This window comes from Pituophis catenifer, unplaced genomic scaffold, assembly GCF_029215685.1.
Source record: "Pituophis catenifer annectens isolate HBS135680 unplaced genomic scaffold, rPitCat1.0.hap2 SCAF_2, whole genome shotgun sequence".
NCBI classification, from domain to species: domain Eukaryota; kingdom Metazoa; phylum Chordata; class Lepidosauria; order Squamata; family Colubridae; genus Pituophis; species Pituophis catenifer.
In genome coordinates, this window is record NW_027256882.1 from 84,751,100 (window position 1) to 84,767,258 (window position 16,159).

The window sequence follows — 16,159 nt, forward strand, 5'->3', positions numbered from 1 at the left end:
AATCAATAGTAAAAGCAACATGTATACTTGAAGAAAGGCAGACGAGATATGGCACCTTTTAGAGAAGCTTAAAGTCGGAGAACAGATAATCCCATGGCCATGTATCTTTCCAGAAACAAAATGAAAGAAAACCTGGCCTATTTCATAAATATGTAGGTTGCTTAGAGACTTTAATTTCCTCTGAGATTATATTCTTTATCAGAAAATAATGGTCGCATGATGAGTTGTTTGTGTATTTCTAAGAAATCTTGTGCCTTCACTACTTGATAGTGGGAATACCTATTATGTTTATCACATTTTTTGCCACTCTTGACCAACACAATATTTTCTGATAGTTTTAAGATTTCGAATTGAAACAAACAACGGATTTTCCCATACTTTGTCTTATAATATTTACTGTGTTCACAGGGAATTTTCCCTATATTCATAGAATCGTGGGGCTGGAAGAGACCTTGGAGATCTTTTAGTCCAGCTCCCTAGCCAAGACAGGAGTCCTTATTCCATCCCAGATAAATGGTTGTCCAATCTTTTCTTGAAAACCTCCTGTGATGGGCGCCCACAACTCCTGGAGGCAAACTGTTCTACTAATTAATTGCTCTGTCAGGAAATGCTTCCTTAGTTCCAAGTTGGATCTATCTTTATTGAGCTTCCACCTGTTGCTTCATGTCCTTCAGATGCTTTGGAGAATACATCGACCTCCTCATCTCTTATCATCTTTGTTGCTCTTCTCTGCACTCTTTCTAGGACCACAGCATCGTTTTTTGTATCGTATATTATTCCCGATAAGGAATTAGAGAAAGCCTCTTCCTTGAGGCCTTGCAAAAGTTTGGTAGATTTGTTCACATACTTTTCTCTTGCGATTGTGAGATTTATAACACCTTCCTCTTTATCAATTCCTCTGTTATTCAAAATGTCAGATGTAGTGAAATATAACTTCACTTAGGACTGAACTGGTACACATCAAGGTTTAATCTGACATTCAAATGAAAGAAAAAGCAAGCAAAGGGGAGGCTGCCAAAAATTATATAGTTTTCTTTAGTTGGCCAAAAACAGCAATAACATTAGCCAGAAATAAAAAAAGGATCAATAATTCCACTTGGAAACAAGACTGATTCAGCAAATAATTCTATGGGCAATAGCTTTGGAGAGCCATCATTTCAGAAATGTTTGGCACTGCCTTCTTCAATTTCCAAATCTATCCTCTAGCCCTGGTGATTCAAGTACTAACCAGATCCAACCATGTTTATTTTTTTAAGAGCAGCCAAGGTTGGCTAAGTGCTGCCACCTAGTGACTACTGCTAACTTACAGTTGCTCTAAATTTAGTTAAATTGAATATTAAAACAAATAATATTGGTTTTGTATGGACAAAAATGATGCCTTCAAATTCTTTGAAGGGGAGACGAGAGAAAGTCTGTCATCCTAGAACTGAAAGTAAAATATCACAAAAGAAAATTGATTAAAAGAGTGAGGTCCAATTTAAGAAAAAAAATTGGTAAAGCACCATTTTATTAATATCTGCAAAATGTTAGAATTTCCCAAACAGTCTGAAGTGCTTTTAACATCAATTTAATATGCTTGCAAATCAAAGAGAGGCACCTATGTAATTAATAGAAATTTACTTCATTGCAGATTAATCCTTATAATTCTAGAATAAGGATATAATAGAAAGTCATCAATATTTTTTGGTTTAACAGCCACAAATTTTCTTCCTCCATCTCTGGTCTCCAGGCTTGTACAGCAGACTTAGTTTGGAGAATGTAAAGAATACAACAATTCATCTGCAATTATTTATCATCTCGCCATTTTACATTAGGAGAAGACTTCATCTCCCCCTTGAGCCCTCTGACAAACACGGAGGCCATCAAAGGGTTTCTCTTTCCTGTAGTGAGTGTTAGAAATGAGAAGTAACATAAACAAGCACCTGCTGTTCGTTAGCATCTCAAAAACTGGAGCACAAATGAAAGCTGAGAGAGAGGGCTGGTTTAGTTTTCACCTTCTTCCTAGAGGGCCAGGGACACTTGCATGTGTGGGAAATTGTCATAGGAATAGGAATATCCCTTTTCAAAGAAAATGTTTGGACAATGAAATGATTTGAATAAAGATAATTGATATGTATGTAATGCAGGTTTCACAGGACAAAGTTATTATGAGATATTGTGTGAAAATACACCCCAGTTTGAGACCTTTAGTGTTTGGCACAGTTGCTTTTCTTGTTGCATATATCGCCATACTGGTATATCAAAACTCTCTAAAAAAATATCCACAAGAATTACTTGAGTGATTTCAATTTTTGTTATCCCATCCACCCTAATCTACAGGGTATTAAGAAATAATATATGATACGTAAAAACAACTGTAGTAATGTGTGTGTGTGTGTGTGTGTGTGTGTGAAATTTGCAAATTTCCTCTTGGAATTTAGAAGTACTCATGGCATGTGCCCATGTTTTAAACTTTTTACATGTGGACAGTACATGAAAGTACTATATCTCCCAGTTCACAGAATAGCCAAAATAATACCTTATCTCAGGAAACTGCAATTGTAACCATTTATTTTCTGGTAGTAGTTTCCCAAGATTTCTCATGGAAATTTATCAATAGCTAAATAAAAGGAATATAAATAAAATAGGTGAAGTAGGGCCAATTGGTTTAATACGTTTTTAAAAACAACATCACAAGAAGGGAAGGGGTGATTCTACCTCTGTCCTCTCTGATGATGCCACCATGTCAACTCCAGACCACTGGAAACTCTCTACTGCTGGAAAAGAATGTAAAAAGTGTGCCCTAGCTATACCCTGATAGCTATATTGTGGTTCTTTTAGTAAAAAAATCATAGTACATCTGGGAATCATTTCCTTCTGAACTGTATAAAATTTCAGCTAAAATCTTTGTGCAAAGTTGTGGATGCTGACATAAACAATGATATTTTGGTTGATTAATGCTATATATTAATCTCTGATACTTAATTTAAAAAAGTAAACGGTTGAAAAAATATGTGATAAAAATAAACTACGGCCTATATGTAAACAAGGAAATGGTACATCTAAATCGTAAAATGTAGCAACTGCATTCATACCTGTTTGTTTTTTTGCTATGTGGATCCTACAAGGTAGCCAGCGGAAGTTTCCTGTGGTTGAAAAAAATGTGTGCCCACTTCACATATGACTGACTACACTGTTCTTATCTACATGATCTGAATGTAAGAATGGAAGCAAGCTTGTAATAATCCCTTAAACCTTAAATTGTAAAAGACTAAAAAGCGATGCTTCCTTATGCAGATGGATGGTGTATAAAATAAGAGCATTAAACTGATAAGAACATTAAATACAATAGAAATGAACAATGAAAATCAAACAAAAATATATGAAAAACTTACTTTTTCATAACTTTCTGATTGCTTCTTGTAATAACCTGATTTTTTTGCTTTATGCATGGTTTAATCTATTTCTCTTGAATGGATTCAGCATAATCCAGTCTAAATTAAGCACATTTATGTCCTTATGAATTCATCTGAGAGTTAAGCAGATGGATGCTCTTAATTGCTTTATATGAAAAAAGGGATTTAGAATTGCTTGTTGTGATTGTGCTTTTATAAGCACTGAACCCGCATTACCACAAGAAATATTTATTTATCCAATTTCACTGATATTCTAAGGTTTGTTGCAGCTCCTTATGTAAAGTATACTAAAATGTAATAGAATGGTTAACAAAATTCTTTGTAGAAAAAGGCCCAGTTGCGTTGAAATAAAAAGTTCTCATCACCCACATTCGTGTTTCAGTTATGTATCCTTTGTGTGATGATTTCAGTTCAACTAATTATTTCATTTTATTTCTCTCGTCTTTATTGGTTGTTACAGCCAGCTGATGCAGTTGAGGTGCCTCCTTGTTTTTGTTTCTTACGCCGTTTGTTGAGGAGTCGATTGTTGGATATTTTCAAATCTTTAATTTTTACCTGATCATAGTCTACTCTCATGGTCGCCAAAGCACTAGTCATTTCCTCCTAAAATACACAAGAAGTAACAGTGAAATTTAAAGGAAAAATAGTCCGTCTCTTGTTATGTCTACAGAAGGAAGGATCTCAGGCAAGAGTAACTGTAGAGTCCCCCCGCAAAAGTTATATACCAGATGTAGTAGGCTGTAATGAATAAAACAATTCATATGTAGGATTAAACATTACGTATTAGGGACAAAAAAAACCCTGAGAACCAAATTAATTCTGTAAGGAACATTCAGCGAAGTAGTATATCTTTAATGCTGCCTATGTGTATCCGGAATTTAATATTTTCCTATGTCAAAGGCAACTTGGCATTAGGAAAACTTCTAGAAAACAGTAGTGGCAAAGTGAAGTGGGTATTCAAAGTCCAAAACATCTGAAAGCCCAAACTGCCTATTCTTGTTGGATCTGCCTCAATCAGGATGGACACCTCACAAAGCACATTATATACAGAGGTGGGTTTCAGCAGGTTCTGACCAGTTCTGGAGAACCAGTAGCGGAAATTTTGAGTAGTTTGGAGAACCGATAGTAAAAATTCTGACTGGCCCTGCCCCCATCTATTCTCTGCCTCCCGAGTTCCAGCTGATTGGGAGGAAATAGGGATTTTGCAGTAACCTTCCCCTGGAGTGGGATGGGAATGGAGATTTTACAGTATCCTTCCCCTGCCATGCCCACCAAGCCACGCCTACAGAACCGGTAGTAAAAAAATTTGAAACCACCACTGATTATATATGCTTTTCTTGTAGCCCCAGAACTTTTGGAAAAACATCAAAGGTACAATTTTCCATTGTTTTTCAAAGAAAATATGATTTTTTTTTAAAAAAAGAATATAAGTATTTGGACAGATCTAGCACGTTTATTTAAAAAAAACCAAAAAAACTCCAAACCACCTACTCCAAAAGGCATACTAAAGAAAGATTAGAGTAAAAATCCTGGCTTTTGCCATTGCATACATTTTTTTGCTAAAGTCTATTTAAAAAAATAAACACCTACCCTGCCATTAAAACCCTGCTTGTCTTTCTAGGCCTAACTGTACTAATTCTCTCAATCTATTATCTGCATATGTTTTAGCAACTAGTGTGCTATTTCACATTACTTGGGGTTATAAATAAATAGAGAGAACATTGTTTTCCAACCATCTATAAAAAGGAAGCTCTCTATCCAACTCTGCACATGTCCAAAGATTACCTTCACTTCGTCCCAGTGGTCTTTATCTTCTTGCAGGACTCGAGTAGTGTGAAGAGGGGTCGGTGGCACCACCATGGATTGCTAAGAGAGGTAATCAATAGAGATGATTTCTTGTGAAAGACTGCTGACACACTAACCATTAACTGCTCTTAAAAAAAGAAGTTGTATTCAAAATGTAGAAACTTATCTCCTAAGCTATGTGAGAAAGAGTGTAGGCGGCTGCATTTTGGGAGACAGTCGTATTTTTCATAATCACAAAATTGCATAACTTCCATAAGACTCTGGCAATTAACTTGGTAAAAACTAGAGGAGAAAATCACATTTGAGCTCCTCCCACTTCCCCCAGCAAACACTTGTCAAAGGACGTTAAAGCTTGCAGTAGCAGGAAAAAGCACATCATTTCCCCTTCTGCTTCTCAGCTTCCAGATAGACCTTTCCCCTAAATATCAAACCTCAAAGCCATATTCTTCATAAATTAATTAGTTTATCCCTCTATCTTGGTATGAAATTCTGCAGCTCTTAACATCAAGGTCCCATTCTCCTTTTAAAATATTTTTAGTTATAGGCCACATAGCTGAATGAGAAATAGAACAGGCTGTCGGGAAGATAAACTGTAAAAATAAAAGCTCTTAACACAGCTCCACTTACATTTTAGTTTGTAAATTCCGCTTAAAGCCCACAATGAAGTTGACACAACATTTGAATCAAAGGCTAAGCTTACACTTGTTCTTGATCAACTGACATCCCTATGTCCAAATTAATCAGTTCTGCACTGTGGTTCAATCTAGGTTTCTGGCTCAAAGGGATGGTAGGTGCTAGAACAGAGTTTCTGTAATAGAGATACGGATTCCAAGTCTCTCCAGAATTGTTTATATTAGAAATTTAAATTTTAAAACTTGATACATCAGTTTCAATTCTGGTGACTGGAAAGAAAGGACTTTCTCCTCACAGACATGTTCAACTCATTTGTCTGCTTAACTCTGAGCCTTTCTTATTGAGACTGAGATCCCTTTTCAGCCTACATTTCCTTTGGGCTGACAGTTCCCTATTTAACCATTTGCTCTATGGAGCGCTCAAATTGCTCTCTTGGACTTTGTCTCTTTTAAGAGAAAGAGTTCACAAGGCATTTAATCTCTTTAAATTGATTTTTCTTGGCAACTATATCAATCCATTTTTAAAGCAGCTATTTGAAGTGCGTTGATAGATGTGAGAATCCGGTACAGAAAAGATTGGTGTCTTTTGCCTGGCAGTATGCAGATGTGAAACGCATAGCTTCAGCAGCAGCTTGCTCTCTCTCTCTTCCACTCCAGAGGGGAGTCTACTTCAACACTCCCAGAACCTTTTAGTTAGTTGGCATCTCCATCAGAAACAACTCTGGCGTGATTTTCTGAGAGAGCTGTGCTTAAGCCTCCCCCTTCCCTATTTTGAGTTTTCCCAGTCCTCTGCCAAAAACTGAGAACGCCCCCAAAGCAGGAGGTCTCTATTCATATCAACACTGTGTAGCACGATGGTGCCTTGGAGGTCTAATAATAAGTCCTACGTTGATGAGGTAATGTGGCTTTTTATAAATAAGAGAAAGAGAATGTGTGCACTGCAATGAAAGCTAAATCTAGCTGAGAGCAGTTGGGTTGGGGGTGTAATGTCCTTGACTGCCACTCACAGAGAGTTTTTTTCTCTCTCCCCTCCAAGATTTCCCTCATACTGTGAGGGAGAAACTATATTCGTTTTTACAGATAGAGCCTTAGTTCAATTAGATGCTAAATCGTCTCAGCAGGCTGCCTAGTACCCACATCAAGACACAGGCAGACCATTGTGCAGGACTCACGTTAATCCAGGGATGATTCATAAATTGAGAAATGGTCATCCTCTCTGTTGGGTCAGTTTTCAGCAATAGACGAATGAGCTGCTTGGCTAGAAAAAAATACACATGGAAACATAACTTAGGCAATAAGGGCTTGTAAAATTATACAAGAAAAATATTGTAGAATATCCATGCACCCTGGTCAGTTTTCCTCTTCTGTCCAATTAGGAAAAAATGGCACCTATAACTATCTGCAGAATGAATATGTCATATTCATGTTCTTATATTTAAGAACTACTTATCTTTTCCCATTTATATCCTGCCTTTCACCCAGAAGCACAAGACCATGCATAGTGATTTCCTCTCTAAAGTTAGCAGCCACGAAAGATATATTACCAAATGAATCTTCATGGCTTATTATGGTTTCTAAATGTTTTTAATAATATAATAATGATAATTGTTTTACTAATCATTAATTTAACTGTTCTTAGCTTTGTGATACACCTCCTACGGTTATTTGTTTGTGTGAAGGGCATATAAATTTGACAAATAAATTTGGCCCCCATAAGATGACTATATTTGCTAGCCCAGATGAGGCAAACTTGGCTCCAAGCAGGAAAAAATGATTTTAGGATGATGCATTTTTGAGCAATTTACAAATGTTGAACATGTGTATATAATATTATTTGTTATATGGAATTCTCATATCTGGGAGCAGCAACTGCCGATATTCTAGTACTAATCTAGAGGTAAGCAAGCTGTAGTATCCCAGGTGTTACTGAGTTCTTAATTCTTAGAAAGCATGGGAAATAGTGACAGTTGCTGGTAGTGGTCAAGCAGCAATTTCCAGAATGCCATATGTTGCCTATTCCTGCTCTAGACAAACATACTGTAGCTAATTACAAAGAAAACCAGATATAAGAGGCATACTGGTGGAGCAATATGATATTTGATTCCTGGAATACATTTTTGTTTATTTTCTACTGGCCCAGTACATCTAAATTTCTCTCTAATATTAAAATAATATTTGAAGAAATGGCATTTAATACAATTTGTCTAATTTTTTGGTTTCTGACCATTCTTTTTACGATGTTTATGAATTAGGTGTGTGCATTCATGAAGTCTGCCAAATTTTATTTGTTTCTATCCCTCCTTTATTATTTTTACAAATAACTCTAAATGGTAAACATATCCAAGTTCCAAAACACATTTGTTTTCTATTTTCTCCACAACAACAACCCCGAGAGGTGAGTTGGGCTGAGAGTGAGTGACTAGGCCCAAGATGGTGAACCTATGGCACGCATGCCACAGGTGGCACATGGAGTCATATCAGTGGGCACGCGAGCTCAGCCAATTTTCGGGCCTTCTGGACCCACCGGAAGTAGAGAAATAGGCTGTTTCTGGTCTCCAGAGGGCCTCCCGGGCGGAGGGGAAGGCCATTTTCGCCTCCCCAGGCTCCTAGAAAGACTCTAGAACCTGGGGAGAGCCAAAAATGGGCCTTCCGGTCCCACTGGAAGTCAGCAAATGGGCCATTTCTAGCCTCCAGAGGGCCTCCGGGGGGGTGGGCTCCTAGAAAGGTTCTGGAGCCTGGGGAGGGCGAAAAATGGGTGGGTCATACGCACATGCATGTGGGGCAGGGTGCATAGAATTATGGGTATGGGCACGCGCACACATGACCCCCCCACTTTTGGCACATGATGGCAAAAAGGTTAGCCATCACTGGACTAGGCCAAGATCCCCAGCTGTCTTTCATGACTAAAGCAGGACTAGAACTCACAGTCTCCGGCATTCTAGCCTGATGCTTTAACCACTAGGCAATCTTATATCTTGAAGGTCTCTATGAGCACATAGATTACCCAAGTAAAAGTTGCAATTTTTAAAACCCAGCAATGATGCACTTTTATTGACACATATGCAGCACTCATTTACCTTCGTCAGATACCTCTGACCATTCAGGATTTGGAAATCCATATTGCCCCATCCGAATTCTTCTTTTCATTCCTGGGGAAATGGCTTGGCCAGTATTGGAATAGAATGGAGGGAACCCACACAAACTGCAAAAGAAGGACATATATAGATGAGCTTCTGGTAACTAGAAAACCACTATATATTCCCTCCCGGGTCCCATGTAGAGTCACAGATGGCTGCTGATTCGTCTGACAGAATGAATAATGATCTAGTGACTAATTTTTCTGATTTACTAGTGGCATTACGGTAACAAGGAGCTAATGTGTGACATATCAGAATTCTGTTTTGCTATTATCTAAATTTTACACTTACAGAATATACATGATGACACCAAGAGACCACATATCACAGGATTTGTCATATTTCTCAGGACCAAGTACTTCTGGGGCTGAAGAAGAGAACAAAAGAATTGTGAATGTTAGTTTTTCAAATGTTGGTTATATGCTAACTAATATTTATTCTTTCCTTATTATTAAATAAGTGGTTAGTATAGAACTGAATGTAGGTACTTTAATCTAATCAGCAGTAACAAATACTTTATATAGTTTACTTATGTAAACTAGTGTACATGAGGGTGTACATATGTGGGGAATGTCAAAAACAGACATCCCAAGTTTTATTTCCAATGCCACCAACAATGGCAAAGTGATTATCCATAATAAATCTAGAACACTGAGCAATTTTGCTTTGCTTGCATGATCTCAGCTCATACCATCTTTCCACTATAATTTGTCAGTTGTTACATAAGACTCAGAGTCTCCCAGAGAGCAACACAGAGTTGCAGTTTGTCAGCAGAAAAAAGGCCCAGAAATTTGTGAATGAGATTTCACAGAACCAGGGCTGTAGAACAACTTAGTTTACGTAGGTAAAACCTGGCTAGAAAGAATATGCACATAAAAGCCTACGAAAAAGGAAAAAAGACACATTGTACCTTTACAGGGAGGATATCTGAGAAGTGGGTGTGGCTCACTGATGACGCCTTAATAGGCAGAAATAGCTATCTGAGTCTCCCAGAGAGCAACACAGAGTTGCAGTTTGTCAGCAGAAAAAAAGCTCAGAAACTTGTGAATGAGATTTCACAGAACCAGGGCTATATATATATATATATATAGTGTATATATGTATGTATGTATGTATGTATGTATGTATATATATATATATATATATATATATATATATATATATATATATATATATATATATATATATATATATATATATATATACTATAGTATTCTTTAACATAATTGTATGTATCCATAGGTTAGAACTCAACTGTCTGGTAATTGACTTTTTACTTCTGACAGCAAGGGTTGAGTGCATTTATGAAAATGTAATAATTTCATGATTTCCAGAATGAATAAATCAGAAGATAGGAAAAAGCCAAACTTACCCACATAGTAAGGAGTGTAACAAGGAGTCTGCAGTGCATTCTGTATGGTTGTCTCTTTAGCAAACCCAAAATCTGTGAGCTTAAGCACTGACTCTTTCTCTTTGGATGTATAAAGAAGGTTTTCTGGCTGGAATTGTATATAAAAAAAGAACACAAATAAAGATGAACAGGATAATTGTTGGTACTAATCTCTTCTGAATTTTTAATCCTGTTTGGTTTGTAGCTAGAGCCAAATTTACTTTTAAATATCAGTACGTTTTAATCTTGTGGGTCAGTTTTAAACTAACATTAGGCCTTCTTTGCACCTTATTTTAAATGGACTGACTTTTAAAAGATACTTGGATTCCTGCCCAAGAGTGTGACTTAAATGTTTGATTCAAGCTGTTTCTCTCAGTGTTGAAACAGGCCTATGCAAATCAACTGCTTAGATGCATTAATTTTTTCACATAGTTAGAACACATTTATAGTAGTTCTTACCTTGACATCTCTGTGAGCTATGTTCATCCCATGAAGATGTTGGATGGCTGTTCCAATGTCTCTCACTATTTCGGAGGCTTCTAGAAATGTTATTTTACAGAAAGGTCACATTAGCATTCTTGCTGTATCTCAGAGATATACAGTGTTTCTAACTAGCAACCAGCTTGTTTATGTCAGGGGGAAAACATAAAATTAGCCCTAAGACTCATGCTTTGCTTTGAGAATGACTATTAATTAAATAATTAATTAATCAATGACATTTCTGCTCCTCAGTCCTTTGGTTAAAAGGTAATACCACTGACATGAAATCTTGTACATTACATACCTGCAATACACTGAACAATTTTTTAAATGACTTAACAAACACCTTTTGTGTATATATATTTTGAAATAAACACTGCAGTATTTGGTGAAGTTTCAATCCATAATGGGAAAGCCTCATTATTTAAACTTGGATAGTTTTTCATTAAAAACAATGAACACAACCCCCAATGAAATTTATATTTCTGTGAGTTTTCAGGCATTTAGAAATAAAAATAATCAGAAACTCTACAGAAGTTTTAAAAGAGTTATCAATTTTGATTTGATTAGAATTCCTTTAAAATAGTAAGAAATAAAGAGTTTATCTAAATACAGGTAGCCCTCGACTTATGACCACAATTGAGCCCAAAATTTATGTTGTTAAGTGAAACATTTGTTAAGTGAGTTTTGTCCCATTTTACAACCTTGCTTGCCACAGTTGTTAAGGGAATCATTTGGTAAATTAGTAACATGGTTGTGAATCTGGCTTCCCCATTAACTTTGCTGGTTAGGAGGTTGCAAAAAGTGATTGCGTGACCTTGGGAAACAGCAACGGTCATAAGTATGAACCAGTTCCCAAGCATCTTAATTTTGATCACATGATCATGGGGATGCTTCAAAGGTTGTAACTGTGAAAAACAGTCATAAGCCAGTTTTTTCAGTGCCACTGTAACTTTGAACAGTCACTAAATGAACTGTTGTAAGTCGAGGATTACCTGTACTAACTTCCAAAAATGAGTTCATAAAAACCTTTGATGTTCTACCTTTTTCCGTGAAAGCTTGGTCTCCTCGCTCCTGGATTCGAGTGAAGAGTTCCCCTCCCTCCATGCTGTTGTGGACAAGATACAGATTATTCAAAATGCAAGCACAGGAGGGGCGCCTAATTTCAGTTCTTATGAGTAATACTATTTCTCCATTTCATCTTCTCTGCGGTGTGTTTCTCGAACCAATCTGACATAGAAGCCCAAAGCTGCTGCTTTAACCTTATAGCATACATAAAGATCTCAAATCATGTTGCCACATGTTTAAACCTTGCTTAAAGGTTTCTAAAGGATTTGCTATGCTTGTCTGCTTTTGCAGCCTCTGGATCACCTGCTTCTGATTCATCCAGTTTTCCTGCTTACAAAGAAGGTGGCTGGATATCTGGAAAGTATGTCTTCCACGCTAGCCTTCTACAGGCATGTCAAATTACTAAGAATATTCTCATGATATCATCCAGGAACTATGTTTAGATGCAAAAGCAGTTGGAAAAGTTGAAGAGCAGTTGGGGCTGCTCTACAACTTTCTTCCCCTGAAGCATAAAACAAAGGTGATTCTTCTCAAACTCTGTACATCAAACTATACCTTGTCTGTACCTGCCCGTTCTTTAAAAATACTGCAGGAGAGGGTGGTACTGCCAATCCCTGGCCTACTGCCATGTCCTTTATACAATTTCCTATCCAATGTACAACAATCCACAAAGGAAATCTCTCTACAATGGGAGGAGATGAAATATATATAGTCAAGAAAGTGGCAGGGAGAAAAAATCTTTTTCATGGCTTTTCACCTTTAGAAATGGCTGGAAGACCTTAATCTAGACTACTGTAATATTATGTTTATTTATCCACTAATTACATTTTACAAGTAGCAACTTACACCCTCCAGTAATGGCTAACCATAATTCCCAGAATGTATTTTCATGGGCTAGGAATCATAAAAGTGCTAGGAAATAACGTTCAGTATCTAGAGTCACACAGTTGTCTGGAGTATATCTCGTAAATATATTAAAATATGTTATTTGTCGTGCATGCAGAGTACTTAAATCCTGCTGTCTTTAATAGGATTTTAAATGTTTAGCAGCAAGACCATTGCTGCAATAAATCACCCACTTGTGACTGGATGACTGTAAATTGCTGCTCATCGCTGTGCCTCCCTGATATATTTGATAACAAAGAAACCAAATGAACACACAATGAGTTTTAAAGCTTGATGTTTAATATACATGTGAGCTTTTCAGAGAAAGCTGAATCACTACTATTATTATTTGACCTACTGGAAATGAGCATAACAGGCAATACCGCAGGATGGCTAAAAGTAATTTCTCTAGTTTTGATGCTATCAGAATTCTGGAAACAGAAAATAAAACAGCAACAGAAACTGAAAAGTTGGACAGTATTTGGAGAGAAATATAAAATTGGTCCAATATAGATTCTAAAAAAAAAAACTCTTATGGAGAAAAAGCATAATCTGAGCAGATGCATATAGAGTTCCAAAAAAGATACATAAGTCTTAGAATGAGGTTGAGAGGATTCTGATTCTGACTTGACCCTGATCTTTCCCTCCACACCAGTTCTTTTCATACATAGCAATAGCAATAGCACTTAGACTTATATACCGCTTCTCAGTGCTTTACAGTCCTCTCTAAGCCTAAATGACAATAGCTATAAATTCCTTTGAATATACTCCCGTCTTCTGCAACTTTTTCGACTTCTGGACGGAAGTCTGCCAGGATAGCCAGCTAATAGTATCAACTACATTAATTTGTTCACCATCTCTCTTCATATCCGTACAAGACTTTTCAGAAAATACTTGGCAAGATTTCTCTCCATAGCATGCAAAAAGTATCAACTGCAGTATATTTTACATTTAAGTCAATGTCATTTATGTTTTAAACAGATGAATGTTACCGTACTTCAAGAGAAAATCCCAACAGAAACATACAGAGGTACCTCTGTACTTGACTGCTTTGAAGCTCATCAAATTTGTTACTCAACGGATTTTGACAAAAATCTTGTCTTGGTACTCATTGTTTGTTTGGTTCTTGAGGTACAAGCTAGAACTTGTTGGTGTTGGCTACCTTATGACTTGCAACCCTTTCCAGAGAAAACAAAAGGGTCAGGCATTAGTCATGTGGTTTGTTTGGTACTTGTTGTTTGTAGTACTCGTCGTGTCTCCTAGAACCAATTGAGTACTGAGGTACCACTGTACTATATTCATATCCACGATGCAAGAATAAGAATACAGAATCTGTTCCTAAGAGCATCTGTTCTAATGTATATAGCATCATCTTGAATAAAACATTTATAACGCTTGTGGCTTTTACAGTTCTGTAAAGAAATTTCAAACACCTTTCCTTATGTCTTCACCCAAGCTAAGGAAAATAACCCCTTTCTCAAAAGTCTTACAGCAATCTGTGTTATTCCTCAGGGCAACACATCCCATTCTTTCTAGCCATGGAGACAACCCTAATCAGCTATCCTAGTATTAGTTAAGGATAATAAATACATTGATTATACTTTAAACAGATCAGATACCATCACTATCTATAGAGAAGCTTTCCAGAAGATGCCATTATCCTCATCTCTTATAAAGCGCTATTCTCAAATTATAAAACTGGTTACTGAGGAAAATGGGATGATAAACTTGATAAACCCTCAAAGCAATTCTGATGCCATTCCATCTCTTACTACATAAGTATGGCTGAACTATGGAAAAATAAACAGGGAACTCTTCATATAGATGTTTCTACTGCCACTGCAACTACAGACTAGCTTTGATCAATGAGAGCATGAGGTGGGGAGAGTGGAATTTAATTGTAGTAAGTTATTTGGACTGATTTAGATTATTACTTTCCAATGACCCAATAGTCACTCACAGAGACAATGGTAAAAGAAAAAAATAATAATATACAGATAGTCCCCGACTTACGTCCACAATTGAGCCCAGAAGTTATGTTGCTCAGTGAGAAATTTGTTTAAGTTAGTTTTGCTCTGTTTTACGACTTTTCTTGCCTCATTTGTTAAGTTTGTTAACTGCAGTTGTTAAATTAGTAACACGGTTGCTAAGTGAATCTGGCTTCTCCACTGACTTTGCTTGTCGGAAGTTCGCAAAAGATGATCACATGACCCTGGGACACTGCAACCGTCATAAATATGAAGCAGTTGTCAAGCATTCAAATGTAAATCACCTGGTCATGGGGATGCTGCAATGATCATAAGTCACTTTTTCCAGTGATGTTGTAACGGGAGGAGGTTTGGAAATATTTCTAGCAGGACTACCAGATTCTGTAACAAGCTTTGTTCCCTATGCCATCAATCTGGCAAATTGCAAGATTCATTTCTCTCGCCATGTACATGTATACATCTGAACTAGACTGTTGTTTCTCCGTGCCATATAATATATGTGGGTATATGAATACTTTTGTATGTATGTATGTATGTATGTATGTATGTATGTATGTATGTATGTATGTATTTATTATTTATTCAGTTATTTATGAATATTTATGTATTTATGTAGTGTATATTAGAGGTGGAGACCCTCTGAGAGCTGTATGCAACGAAATTTCATTTTAATGTATGCCGATCAGTATACATTCAAAGTGACAATAAAATTATTCTAAATTCTAAGTGTTGTAACTCAAGGACTACCTGTACAGTAGGAACCCAACTCCTTCCCCAAGATTTTCAGATTTTTTTTTAAAAAAATTAAAAATTCCAAAATAGTTTTGAACACTCTTGGGAATTATGGACAACTCACCACTGTTTTCTATACTAAAGAGATTGTATGACTGAGATCTAATCATCGTCTTGAAGAATCCAAATATAAAACTAGTGAGGGTGATGCTTACCACTCCATGATGATTAGAAGGCATCTCTTCCCATGGTGTATATTCTCGTAAACTTCCAAGATATGGACAATATGGGGGCAGCCTGAAGCTCGCCAGTGATGATCCACTTCCTGTCGTGCTTTTGGGCTGTCATACAAGAGCTGTAAAGAGACAGGAAGGAGTAACAATTAAGCTAACTTTTTTTACTTACCATCTAAATTTCATGCCCTGAAAACTCTTTAACGGGAATGAAAACTGTCAAGCTCATTCAGTTGGACTCCTTCATTACCCCTAATTTTTCTCCCAAAATTATGGATACCAGATTAGGCAGCTGCTCTACATTTAGAAACAAAAGAGTTTTTAAAGCACTGCCCTTAGTGCACTAGAATGAAATATAGGTAATCCTCGAATTACAACCACAATGAGCCCAAAATTTATGTTGCTAAGTGAAA

At 36.7% G+C, this 16,159-nt stretch overlaps 1 protein-coding gene across 3 annotated transcripts in view; it reads right to left on the reverse strand.

Annotated features, from left to right (window-relative positions):
• Positions 1 to 3,732: 3,732 nt before the first annotated feature.
• MAPKAPK3 (MAPK activated protein kinase 3) overlaps positions 3,733 to 16,159 on the reverse strand; it is a 64,441-nt gene continuing 52,014 nt past the window's right edge. For 2 of the 3 annotated variants that reach the window (XM_070933711.1, XM_070933710.1), the window contains exons 3-11: positions 15,729 to 15,868; positions 11,884 to 11,948; positions 10,820 to 10,899; positions 10,343 to 10,469; positions 9,262 to 9,337; positions 8,911 to 9,035; positions 7,006 to 7,091; positions 5,181 to 5,261; positions 3,733 to 3,998 (exon numbers count right to left, since the gene is read on the reverse strand). In XM_070933711.1, coding sequence (XP_070789812.1) covers positions 3,840 to 3,998; positions 5,181 to 5,261; positions 7,006 to 7,091; positions 8,911 to 9,035; positions 9,262 to 9,337; positions 10,343 to 10,469; positions 10,820 to 10,899; positions 11,884 to 11,948; positions 15,729 to 15,868 — 939 coding nt within the window. In that variant the 3' untranslated portion in view covers positions 3,733 to 3,839. The remainder of the gene's footprint in view (positions 3,999 to 5,180; positions 5,262 to 7,005; positions 7,092 to 8,910; positions 9,036 to 9,261; positions 9,338 to 10,342; positions 10,470 to 10,819; positions 10,900 to 11,883; positions 11,949 to 15,728; positions 15,869 to 16,159) is intronic. The other variant, XM_070933712.1, reaches the window with a different exon arrangement.